Below are 13,045 nucleotides of genomic sequence, written 5' to 3'. Positions count from 1 at the left end.
CATTTTTAGAAAACAGTACTTCACATTGAAATGTAAGTCATGTTGAACAGAAGTCTTGTTTTACCATATCTTATTCTACTTATTGAAAAAAAAAAAAATATATATATATATATATATGTATGTATATAATAAAATTAAAGTGCTTTTTGATTTTCAGCTCTGAAAGAACCTAGGCCAAACAAACGAGGATTTAATATACATTTTTCTTTTTTCATTTTAACTGACAACTGTGTTTCTCTTTGAAGAAAAGAGTCACTGAAGTAAGCCCCTGTGACTGCTAACGAAGGGAGATTTCTTCTGGTATCTTCCATCATGTGTGGCTTTGTGTTTGCCACTAGAAAGGCACAGACTATTTCCCTTCAGTTGTGAACCTTATGGAATAACAAGATAATACCCGTCTCCCCACTGTCAGACTAACATGCAGAGTCGGAAAGAGTGAATACAAGAAATGAAAGCCCCAGATAGCAAGTCCAGGTTTGTGTTTGAAGAGAACCTAGAAGAACTTTCTAAGGCACCTGAGGGAAAAGAAGCACAGGGGGACAGCTTGACAGCTTGAGCCATCCAAACTGCATGTCTGTCCCCCAGGGAAACAAAAACAAAATGGCTGCCCGGTGTTTTAACTGATTCTGACTGGAGTGGTGACTACAAATGCCTGTCCAAGGCCTTCTTCACTGCCAACCACACACACTCAGGATCTTTGTCTTAACCTCATACAAAACAAAGCATGTGAATTAACAATGTAGAATTAAAGAGTGAATGTAGATATTAACTCAGCTCTCATTTCCCCCCCAACCTACTCAGGTACAATACTGTTAGGGGGATAAATGGGTGAAGGCTTTTGAAAGGCAATTGGTATTATAAATCCCTTTCCTTAAAAGCATCCATATAATTTAAGCTAGTATTTATAATGAAGAAATAGTCCAAATAGAGAAATCTTGGAACAAAGGATTCTCACTGATGGATAGAAAGGTTATTTATAATAGTAATTTCAGAAATAAGAACATACACAGTAGCAGATTGATATTTTGCGCTTACCCCATTCTTTCTGCATTTTATGTTTGTCATTATAACAATCCTATGAAGCAGATGCCATGACCTTTTTCCTTTGTTCAGATAAAGAAACTGACGCACGTAGAGGCACTTGCCCAAGCTACTGCTGTAGTTGAGACTTGAAATCAAACCGTCCAGCTCCAGGACCCAACTCTGTACAACACTCCGATTACCTTCTGACATGATATAGTTAAGTGTGTTTGTGTTTGTAATGAGGTGGGAAAATATTTATGTTATCCTGTATAGTTAGAAAAAAGAAACATGATCACAAATATATAAAAAGAAAAGAAGAATGGACTTGTAAGTTTGAAAAAGGAGATTCAAAGGTTTAGATGCCATAATGGTATTAGTAATGATCTTGGGGTGGCAAAACTATTTTTTTCCTATTATTTTCAATTTTTTTAAGAGGGTAAGGCAGGAGGATTGTAAGTTCAAGATGCGCCTTAGCAACCTGGTGAGAACCTGTCTCAAAATAAAAATAAGAAACAAACAAATTTTTAAAAAGAGGGTAGGGATGTAGCTCAGTGGTAGAGCACTCCTGGGTTCAATTCCTAGTATCACAAACAAAACAAAAGATAGGAATTATTTCTTCAAGATGTGTTTGCTTCATACCAATCCTTTATAACTTCATGCCTCTCTTATTGTTTATGTCTTTTACGGGTCTAATGATCAGAGACCCTTCCCCTTCCTTGCTTCCTGAAGGGGGGCTTCATTCATATTCTACTTGGATAAAAATGCTTTCAACCTTGCTTCCAGGTCTATAAAGATCAAATGATAAATTTAGCTCCTCCTCCCCTAAAGGAAAAATACATCTTTTTTGGTTTTACCTGATTGTAAAAACAATGTGTTCAGAGCTATTGATCAAACAAAATCAGCCAATACATAAAGGTGTAAGCAAGAAAGTGCTAATCCTCTTTAATCTCACCACCAAAAGGTAGATGTAGTGACTAATCTGCTGGGTTTTTAGAGCTTTTAAAGTCCCACGTGGTAAACTGCATCTGCCATGATTGTTCTCTTCCACCTGCCTCTGGTCAGGCCTCCTCCTTGAGCCCCCCAGGTGCTTATTCCTATTTCTTCTGAAGGTTTGCCTCTGCTACTCAACCTTTTGTGATTGCTTCTGCCTTTCCTACTACCCATTCAACTCATTGCTAATTTGAAAAATTCAGCAAGTCCCCCGTGCTGCATGAAGCTTTCGATGTCTTCCCGACATGCGACTATGTACTCTGTGTCACAAGACTGAACCATACAATTATCACCTTCTGATGCTACTGACATCTCCCCACTTAGATGACATCCTGTCAGGGAACTGAGATGTGCCTTGTGCTTTTCTAGAACCTGGTGTCACGCTGGGAAATTTGTACACAGCTTTCTGATACGTATATATGAATAAATAAATGGTTAATTGAGTAGCTTTCTTTTCATTAGTCAAAGTTCTTACTGAATCCTTTAGAAACTGAACCTATTTTTTGTCGGTTTCTCAGGCTTATTGACAGGTAATATTTTACACAGATATTCTGAAAATGCCTTTAAAGCTATCCTGCAAAGCACCACACCTAATCCCCATGTACCTCTGGAATTTGGGTGACAATTAAGACAGGGATTTTCCTGCAAGAGAGCTCTTTGATCCCAGCATAAAGTTGCTGAGTCAGCAACAACTAACATTATTTACTTCCTGCTCACTAAACGTCCTGCTCACTAAACTGTCCCCCACAGTGCCTCAAGTGATGATCCCTTATACATCAGTGTTCCAATTACCAGTTGTCACTAAAGCACCCAGGTGATAAATGTCCTTCTGCACCATCTTGGTAAAGAATATTTTGATTGATTTACCAAAGTTTCTGATTGAGTCAAGAGCTGTGAGAGATTTCGTGGTAGAGAGGCACAGCATCTGTGGACTCCAAGCAGGAGCCCATGTGAAAAGAAACAGTGAAGGTCAGTGGCTGGGTGACAGCAGGTTTCCTGCCTGGTAGTCATCACCCGTGTGCACACCAAGGGGTATTTGTGTGGATTTGCAAATTGCCAACCTACAAGGGTTGCAGATTCATGCTCACCTCTCATCACATTTAATCAGAATCACACTGTCTGTTCCAATTCCTAAGGCTGCGGCTCCCTTCTTGAGAGAAAAATGACTCTGTAAAAAAAAAGTATATTTGTAATTAGTTTCATACAAGGCCAAGATCCATTCCCACTGCTGGTTTTTAAAATCTTTTTCTTGGTGTCCTTTCATTTCTCCAAAATGAGCTGCTAAAAAAAAGGTGGCATCCTTCACTTGCCCCCTTTTAAAATATGGTGGTGAAATATGCAAAACTTAAATATATATAACTTAAATACCGTCTTAGCCATTTTTTTAAAAAATTTAAATTTGTTTTAATTAGTTCTACATACAGTAGAATGCACCTTGATACATCATATATAATGGCGTATGATTCATCTTTGCCACTTTTTAGTTATGCCATTCCAGTGGCCTTAAGTCTTTTCAGATTGTTGTACAACCAGTACCACCATCCATCCCCAGAACTCTTTCCATCTTGGAAAACTAAAACTGTGTCACCAAACAACCATTTCTCTTTCTCTCATCCCAAGCCCTGGCAGCCATCATTCTATATTCTGTCTGTGTGAATTTGACTACTCTAGATACCTGACATAAGTCAAATCAATCAATATTTGAATTTTTTTGATGGGTTTATTTCACCTTGCATAATGTTGTAAAGGTCCATCAGTGCAGTAGCATGTGCCAGAATGTCCTTTTTTTTTAAGACTGAATAATATTACACGTGTGTATAAACCATATTTTATTTATTTAAACATTCTTCCATTTCTAGGCAGTTGGGTTACTTTCACATTCTGGCTTTTTTGAATAATGCTGTTAGAAACATGGGCACACAAATATTTCTTTGAGACTCTACTTTCAATTGTTTTGAGTGGATACCCAGAAGTAGAACTGCTGGACCATTCTGTTTTTAATTTTTTGAAGAACTACGATGCTACATTTCACAACTACTACACCCTTTTACATTTCTACCAGCAACACACAAAGGCTCCCATATTCCCACATCCTCACCAACATTTGTAATGTCTTTTTGTTTTATTTTATTGAGGCAGGGTCTTGCTGTGTTGCACAGGTTGATCTCAAACTCCTTGGACTCTGCGTCAGACTCCAGAGTAGCCGAACTATAGGAATATGCCACTGTGTCTGGTGATTTTCTATTTTTTTGATAATAATTATCCTACAAAATGTGAGGCAGTCACTCATTGTGACTTTGATTTGCATTTTTCTTAATGAGGGATGTTGAACATCTTTTCATACGCCTATTGGCTGTCTGTACATTTCCTTTGGAGAAATGTCTATTCAAGTCCTCAAATTCTCTGCCCACTTTTTTTTTTTTGGTACTGGAGATTAAACTCAGGGGTCCTTGACCACTGAGCCACACCCCCAGCCCTATTTTGTATTTTCTTTAGAGACAAGGTCTCACTGAGTTGTTTAGTGCCTCTCTTTTGCTGAGGTTAGCTTTGAATTCCCCATCCTCCTGCCTCAGCCTCCGGAGCCATTGGGATTACAGGCATGTGCCACCATGCCCGGCTGGCTCCTTTGTTCACTTTTCAATGGTATTGTTTGTTGTTGTTGAATCCGCTTTTTATTCATTTATTTATTTATTTTAGGGAAAGATGAAAAGATGCTGGCAATTGTAACTGGATCTGATACCCCAGGACACATAAACGCCAAGCCAATTTTACATAAAAGGCATAACTATATACCAGCTGTCTCTAGGCGTTATTATGTATTGCGTAGCCCTCAGCCTTTTCTGGCTACCAAGAGATCACACTCAGTTTTTCCCCAAGTTCAGTAAAACTTTGTGCACTCAGGTAAGAGGAGAAGTTAGTCCTAAATCCAGCACTCTTCATTTCCGAGTTCCCAGAGGGGCTCTTTGTTCAGGCAACTACTAGTCTGGGGCAGACTCAGGAAGGTGACATAAGTTACTGGAGCAGGATAACTTGTTTGTGTGGAGAACAGGCCACCCTGACACCCAACCGCCCAATCTTTGCACTTTGGGTTGCTGACTCTGGATTAGGATTTCGTGTCTCAATGGCTGTAATCACTGTGCCATTTGGATAGCTGGAAAGGCTAACCTAAGCCCAGCTGGACTGCATCTGCCCATCAGCCTCTTACCATTAACTACAGATCATTAAGCTGTCCAAAGGAGAGAAGAGAGCTGCTTCCGCAATTTACATCTCCAAAGGGCTGATGACTGGAATTTTAAGTGATGGTCCCGAAGAGTGTATATTTGTTCTCTTCTTCAAATGCCCACTTTTGACTCATTGGAATTCTTAAATATGCAGCACAAGAGTTCTTAACACACTTATTTTTAGGGGGTATTTCAATAAGCCAGAAGGAATCCCATTTACAACAGCAGCAAATAACATCAACCCATAAAGGAGACAGTCTGAAGGGAAGAGTTTTAAAAGCCCAGTGTAGCTAGAAATAATGAGAAAGGGTCATTAGACTCATTTTACAACCTCAGAGTGATTGTTACAAAGGTACCTAGGAAATAGGAGAAAGAGAAAAGCTTACTTGGAGCAGAGTTTGTAAAGATGAATGACTCCCCCACCAAAAAAAAACAATGCTTTCTCTTTTGTATTTAGCAGAGGTTGGTTGGCCCCAAAGAGAAGGAGTGCAGAGGAAAACAGAAGGGTCCAGAACAGAGGAGCCAGCTGCCCCCCTGAGCAAACTCAAGCTCCTCAAATTATACCCCTCTCTAAATGAGCGCTTGAGCACTAAACTGCAAAATGTCACAGTGGGGCTAAGTAAGAGATTTGGTGCACCTGGTCAATGAGAGGACGAATTCCTTTCTGGTCTTTAGTGAGAAAGAATAGGGATTCTTAAATGAGGAGCAATTAGCCAGCATAATTGATCACTGTACCAAATGCCACCGATTTACAGAAAAGCACATGCCCAAATAGAGCACTTAAAGATGGGGAACAAAGGTGAAATGAAGCATGAAAAAGAAAAATTAGGTACCAAACATTGAGTCTGTTTATATTTTCCGGAAAAGGGAGTAGAGAAATAGCTAAATGGTGTCCCAGGGAGAGGAGGGAGTTTAACTGGGTTGGGGAGATACTACTTAATGAAGAAGAAACGGTGAAGACAGCTTAAATGGCATGTCTCTCCGTGCTGGTGAGACGACACACAGGGAATCTTTAAATCCTTGGCACCGAGTTTAATGGAACCATTTGCAGATGAACTAGAGGAGAAAAGCATCCAAAAACCAACTACCAAAAGGCTGAGGAGCCTGGGAAACAGGTGTCTAAAGAGAACTGGGAGGATACTTCATCAAGAGCAGAGGGCATTAGGGACGTGGTATAGGTGACTTTCAAATCTGAAAGGCTGTGCCAGTGTGGGGCTGGGGAATACATTGCTCTGAGTTGCATCTGAACAAAACTGGGAAGATGCAAGAATCCAAATTTGTCCGTAATTAACAATCAAGACTCTTATAGCTGGATGCAGTGGTGCACACCTATAATCCCAGCAACTCGGAAGGCTGAGGCAGGAGGATCAGAAGTTTGAGAATAGCCTCAGTAATTTAACAAGCCCCTGTCTCAAAATAAAATAAATAAATAAATAAATAAATAGGGCTGGGGATATAGCTCAGTGGTAAAGTACCCTGGGTTCCATCTTTAGTACCAGTGTGTGTTGGCGGGGGCGGGGGGGGGGGAGAGAATGAAAGAGAACAAGAGTGCATTGGGCTGGAGGAGGGGCCCAGCTCAACCATTCCATTCAGCCCTATGACCAGTAGGTGCAACATGAGCTCCTTTACTCTCAATGGGGACATCCTTTGGGAATGATGGGAGAGTAAGCTGAATAATAGAAAGCTCTGAGACAAACCAGCTCAGAATCTTTGCATGTCAGTTTCTCTTCCTCCATTAGAGTTCAGATGAGAAGATGAAAAACTTCATTAATGCTTTCAAGCCATTATTAGTCATCCAAGTATTTAACTGAGACTCAGGTTTCTCTGCCTAGCAGATCACAAAGCTTCAGGTACAGCTTCTGCTAGGCTGGGAGTACATGAAGACAATTAAGACAATATTCAGTATCCACCTAACCCCCTTTTTAAGCACCGCCTCTCCATTTGCTCTCTCTACCTGGTGGTTCTGGCCATCCTGGTCTTCTATGAGCTTGTATCACTTGTTCTTGCCTTTGTACTTGCTATTCAATTTTCTGGAAAACTCTCTCTTGGTACTCACCCAAGAAGACTTAAGATGGGATCCTTCCTAAGCAGCAGGCAGCTATGGATCTTTCTACCTAGACCAGCTGTGTGGGGTGAAGTAAGAGTCATCCCAGAGACTTCAAATAATGTTCGAGAAAGGACCCACTAGTCTGGGAATCAGCTCTTAACTCTTATAGTATTCCATCAAGTGTTCTACCTTTGCTCTATCCATTGTCCTTGGACTTGATCCTTTTGTACAGTACTCCTCCCCTGGAGTGTGGAGGAACAATGAGCAGAGGTGAGTGAGATCATTACACATTGGAGATCCCCAACACTAGATCTCGAAGCTCAACCTATGAATGAGCTGATCTGCTTCTCTGACCCTTCCCCAAGCCTTGGAGTGCCTTACCAGCTCAGTGACTGCAGTACCAAGAGAATTCCCCTTGACCTCCTCCCTATTCACGCCCCTCCCACATACCCATTGGTTTGCCTCCTAGACCTCCTAAGATTGGAGGGAAATGGAATCTTCATCTCTTACACCTGATCATCAACTGGCCTAAAAGAGATTCTGATTTCCAAGACATCTGATGAACAAAGAATCCTGGACTCCTTGAGACCACCTTATTGATTTCTAATTATCATTATTGTAGAGGAGGAGATCACTCAGCTATATGTTTGGAAAGTCTATGTGACTCAGAAGGCATTTCTGTGAAGCTGCTCCCTTACTATTTATACCCAATTCTAATTATTCATTTAAGGTCAGGCAATTGCAGTCAATTGTGAGATGTATTAAAATATGTATTAAAAGAAAGAAAGAATGTGTACTCTTCACACTGGTTTGGAAATCTCTTTAACAGGAAATAGATGTAAGGATGATATATGGTTGTAAATGCAAACATTAGTACTGAGCCTGCATTCTGGCATTTGAGGCACTCAATGAACAATTCATTTCCTTGATTTGGGGATTCTGAGAGGAGTGAATGAAACTATGTGATGGAAAGAGGTAACATGAGGCAAAGTGATCTGATTTTGTCATCTGGTTCTATTTAGACAAATTAATTTCTGATTCTGAGCTACTGTTTGCTGAGCAACAATAACGATTTCTTCTCTCGAGCAGAATTGTTATGGGAAATGTAGATATCATACGTGAGGTGCCTATGGATCATCCAGCACTCAATGGGTGATCCCAAGGGTGTATCCATCCCTTTTTAGTCACATATCCTCTACTTGATGTGACAAAATCCTCAGGTTTTACTAGTTAGCCTGAATGGAATTTTGAAACCTTCAAACAAAATTGATTTTATTTCTTAAAATAAACAATTCACTTTATTTCTTAAAATATATTGTGCAGGGGGAGTAAAGGGAGGGGCTGTGGGGATGGGAAGGACAGTAGAATGAGAGACATCATTACCCTCTATACACATGTATGATATACATATATGATTACACTATTGGTGTGACTCTGCACCATATTCAGCCAGAGAAAGTTGTGCTCCATTTGTGCACAATATGTCAAAATGCATTCTACTGTCATGTATAACTAATTAGAACAAATAAAAAATAATATATATACACACATATATGTCATATAGAGTACATAGGGAATCTCAAAATTCTACAAGTAACAATAGAGAATCTAACTATCTCAATCTTGAGTATTGCTCTGGTATTTGGGGACATAATTTAAGGAAATAATCTGACATGTCCCTGAATCACTGCTTTCTCTGTTGCCTCCAGTTTGGTACCTGGATGGGCTCAGTTCTTTCTTCTTGTGGGACACCAGTGGGTGGCTGGTTATAATAACAATGTTGGCTACTTTCTATGGAGTGCTCACGATGCTGGGCACTGTGCATATATGTATCGTTGCACTTCATCCTCCCCAAAACTATGTAGCTAGGAATCATCACTCCCACCTTACAAACAAGGAGGAAATTGCCAGGCATGGTGGTGCATGCCTGTAATCCCAACAGTTCGGGAGGCTGACAAAGGAGGATACGAATTCAAAGCCAGACTCAGCAACAATGAGGTGCTAAGCAATTCAGTGAGAGCCTGTAGAGACTGTAAAAATACAAAGAAAAGTTGGGCTGGGGATGTGGTTCAGTGGTTGAGTGCCCCTGAGTTCAAGTTTAATCCCCAGTACCAAAAAAAAAAAAAAAAAATGGAGAAAATGAAATCAGTATTCCACATTCATGCCCTGGGAGGTGGCAGAAAAGGGCTTGTCACCATTTCTGGTCAACTCCAAAGCTCATGGACTTTAATCTACTGATCTAAAGAAATACAAGTCTGTCACTTTTAACTTGACCTTGGAGCAAGGAGGAGTCAATCAGTCACCTGGTGTGACCTTGGGGGCACTGAGAAAGGTGACTGCCCCTCTAGACCCTCTCTCTTTCCTCTTTTCCCCAGGACAACACATGTTCCCCGAGACCAGGCACTGGATCTGTGCTGTTCATTGGTGTCTCCACAGTGCGAGTCAGAGCAGCACTGAATGGGTGAAGAAAGGAACCAGGAAAATGTCTCACTGCACAATCCTTTGTCATCCATTGTAATGGAGACGCCACCAGGAGAGGCAATACTTGGTTCCTAATCATTTACACCTCTGCATGGCTTTCAGGTTCTTTTCTGAGAGTGTGGTTTGATGGGACTGGATGGAGCATGGGAGCAATGGGCATTCTGAAATGAAAAGGGAGTAGGTGTGCCAAGCAGAGCAGGTGTGTTGAACTTAGCTCACATTTTCACTTGTCGTCCATTCTGTCAGGCTAAGTTTTTGCCTAATGGAGAGAATTACATTTTTTGTGTGAGTTGGTTTTTTCAAAGCTTCCTGGGTCACTTTTTTTAAAAAAATTTTTATGTTTTTGTATTTTGTTGTTGCTTTTGAGATCTACCCTTGGAATTGAAACCCCCTCAGCATATGTGAAAACCATCTTTCTGAAGCACCTGTGAGAATTCTCCATGGAAGAGGCCCAAGGCCAGGAGGGACAAGGGTAAGATACTGATGATCAGTTCTGCAAGATGCAGACATGAGCTATGTTTGGTGTGTGAAGACCGGAGTGAGTTAGTTATGGTGATTTGCCTAAGAAATCCCATTGTCTGTTATGATTATGAAGAACATTTTCCCTAGATGATAATATACTGTTTCATGAAAGCTATCTCTGGAAGAGATTATGTCACACTAGCAAATAGAGGAATGTGAAATTAAGCTCATGGTTTAGGCTTTCAAAGGATTCAAAGCTACAGATGTGAACTATTGAGCTGGGAACTTAACTTCCCTCTAAACCTACTTTCAAGAAAAGACTTAGGATTCCTCAGTTTAATTTTTGCCAAGCCTTTCTATCGTTGAAGAATCAGGGAAATTCCAGAAAAGGATGAGGGTGGGATCAAATGATCTTTAAGACCTCTTTCAGTTTTTGTTGGGAGATTTTGTGGTTCTGTAATTTGGAGGAAAGTACTCTTAGGACTTCTCAGTCTTGGGCTAAATATGAGCTCTTATTTCAACTTAGTGATTTGTTTACTTCTCCTAATAGTCTTATTGGCTATATTATTTAAGTTAGTTCTATTCAAGTTTTATAAGAAAACAGTGGATCTTAACAAATAGAAAAATGTAACACTTTGCCCTCCTTATCAGTTAGGTGAAGTTTTTTTCAAAATTGGTGGCCAGAAAATTGGTTACCTACCCTGATGTATGACTGAGACAGAGTAAAGTGTCACTTAGAAAAGAGATGACTCTTCCCTTCCTGAAGCTTCTGGTTGGGTGCAGTAGACTACAGAGTGTGTCAACATCATTTCCATCTCTATGGTTCTAGGCATGCCAAGTTATAAATTCAGTGCTCAGAATAAAAAAAAAAAAAGATCAGTTACTTGATCTGCTTCAATAGATCAAGAAATTATATTAGCACTAGAATAACCAACATGGAGATAATAGAATTTGGGACAAGATGCTACAAGTGAATTTAGAGCAGCCAGCTATAGGAGGCATTTGGTCCTCCAGCCCGGTAGTTGGGTTGGATGAGTGGGAAGTTGAGGCTGTAGGTCTGATTCTGCCATGGACTGACTGTGAAACCTGGAGCAAAGCATTCCCCATCTCCGAGGCTTAGTTACTTCGATCTAGAAAACAAGGTCATTTTTTAAAGGTACCTAATATTGATGTAGAGTTTTTTATGTCTCTGGCACTGAGGCAAGGACATGTTTTCTATGGCTCTCCTTGATTTTCCAAAAGTCCTGGGTTCTGGAAGCCTCTCAAAGAACAGGAAGAAAGATACCTACAGCAACCCTTCCTCATCCACTGGCCCCCCCCCCCATGTCCTCACTGGATTAACGTAGCAGCCCTTCCCCTTCCGGTACCCTTCTCCCTATGAGAAAGGATCTCCCCCACCACACAAGGACTGACATCATGTAGTCTAAAAAAAAAAAAAGGCATTTGAGAAAAGATTTGGTAATATTCTATTGTTAGCCTATAGAGAGCTATTTCTGGGACAGGTGGAAATAAAATTATTGTAAAATTGAAAAAGACCAAAGGAATATGTGCCTTTGGCCTGAAGCCAGAAAGAGCTACGCTGAATAATTAATTGAACACAAAAACCTGAGATACAGAGCCCAAAGGAACTAGAGATTGCAATCGTGTGACTTCCGAACCTAGCACTTTAAGGAAAGGACACACTGGTAAGCACTCATTTGTCCAGAACGTATGGGTTAGCCTTCAAGGTGACATGGAAGCACTTCAGATGAGCTCTGAAAGTGCCCCTCCCCCCACAGTCCAGACCTAGGAGATAAAGAGGATGATTTCTTTTGGTAGGGAGAGGGAATAAAAATAATACCTTCACATTAAGAAAAAAGATCATGGAGGAAATTTGATTAGGGATCAAGGTCAATTGATGAGACTGTTGTATATAAAACTCTGATCTTTGAGTTTAGTTTTTACAGCAGTAGTCGGGGCAAGGGCTTCAACAGTCTGGGAATTGAGAAATCCCATTTAATTCTGGATCTACCCACCCGGCTAACTTCAGCTTCTTCAATTTAAAAATGCTCGTAACAATACCTGCCCCACAAGGTTAGGAGAATCAAACAAGTTTATAATATTGGAAGTATTTGGAGACTGTGAAATAGTAATCAGATATAAGGTATTAATCATGGAATTAATTAAACAATCATTAATTCCATGGCTACTGAGATGGTAGTGAATTGTATCCATTGGCTATCAGTCTGTACTTTCCTTTTGTTTCCCCGATATGAACACACAGACACATCCCCCACTTGAAATAGAAAGAAGAAACAGCCTGTAGTATACCTGCGACCTGTTATGGCTCCTAGCTTCTTCCCACCAACATCTCCTTGCAGAAGCCCTTAGTCTTCTTACAGACTTCTCTCTGTCCTCCCTCTCTCCAATTTCCCCAGCTATTAGAGGGCTTTTGGGTCTTTTTTGAGGCAGTTGTTGCAGTACTTTAAGGCAGAGGTCATTAAGGAACAGTGTGATGAATTGCTTGGCAGCTAATGCTTATCTGACACCTGTCAAGGAATGAAGCTCTGGTTGACTGCAGGGTCTGTGTGGCAGGAGGGTTGGGGAACAGCTATAGTGTGGCTGGCAACTTGCTTTCTGCTTGACCCTAGCATGTGAGAGAGAGAGGGAGAGAGAAATAGAGGAAGAGAAAGAGGAGGAAGAAAGAGAAAGAGGGAGGCGGAGAGAGGTGTGAGGAGGGAAGGATGGGTTTGGATGGTTGACAGGCAGGCTAAAGCCCTTTAGTTATGTGATCAGATTGGGTCACGTTTTTCGTTGCCAAAGTGGATGTAGGAAGAATGGC

At 40.7% G+C, this 13,045-nt stretch overlaps 1 protein-coding gene across 1 annotated transcript in view; it reads right to left on the bottom strand.

Moving 5' to 3' along the window:
• Nucleotides 1–13,045, bottom strand: part of GAD2 (glutamate decarboxylase 2) — a gene marked incomplete at both ends in the record, with an annotated part of 67,850 nt that overhangs the window by 41,942 nt on the left and 12,863 nt on the right. The window contains one exon of the mRNA XM_081299766.1: nt 3,102–3,181. Within this exon, the coding sequence (XP_081155892.1) occupies nt 3,102–3,181 (80 nt within the window). The remainder of the gene's footprint in view (nt 1–3,101; nt 3,182–13,045) is intronic.

The sequence above is a fragment of the Spermophilus citellus genome, assembly GCF_964194105.1.
Source record: "Spermophilus citellus genome assembly, chromosome: 6".
Classification (NCBI taxonomy): Eukaryota; Metazoa; Chordata; class Mammalia; order Rodentia; family Sciuridae; genus Spermophilus; species Spermophilus citellus.
Note: the sequence above shows the minus strand (reverse complement) of the source record. Positions and strands in the feature narration are given on the sequence as shown.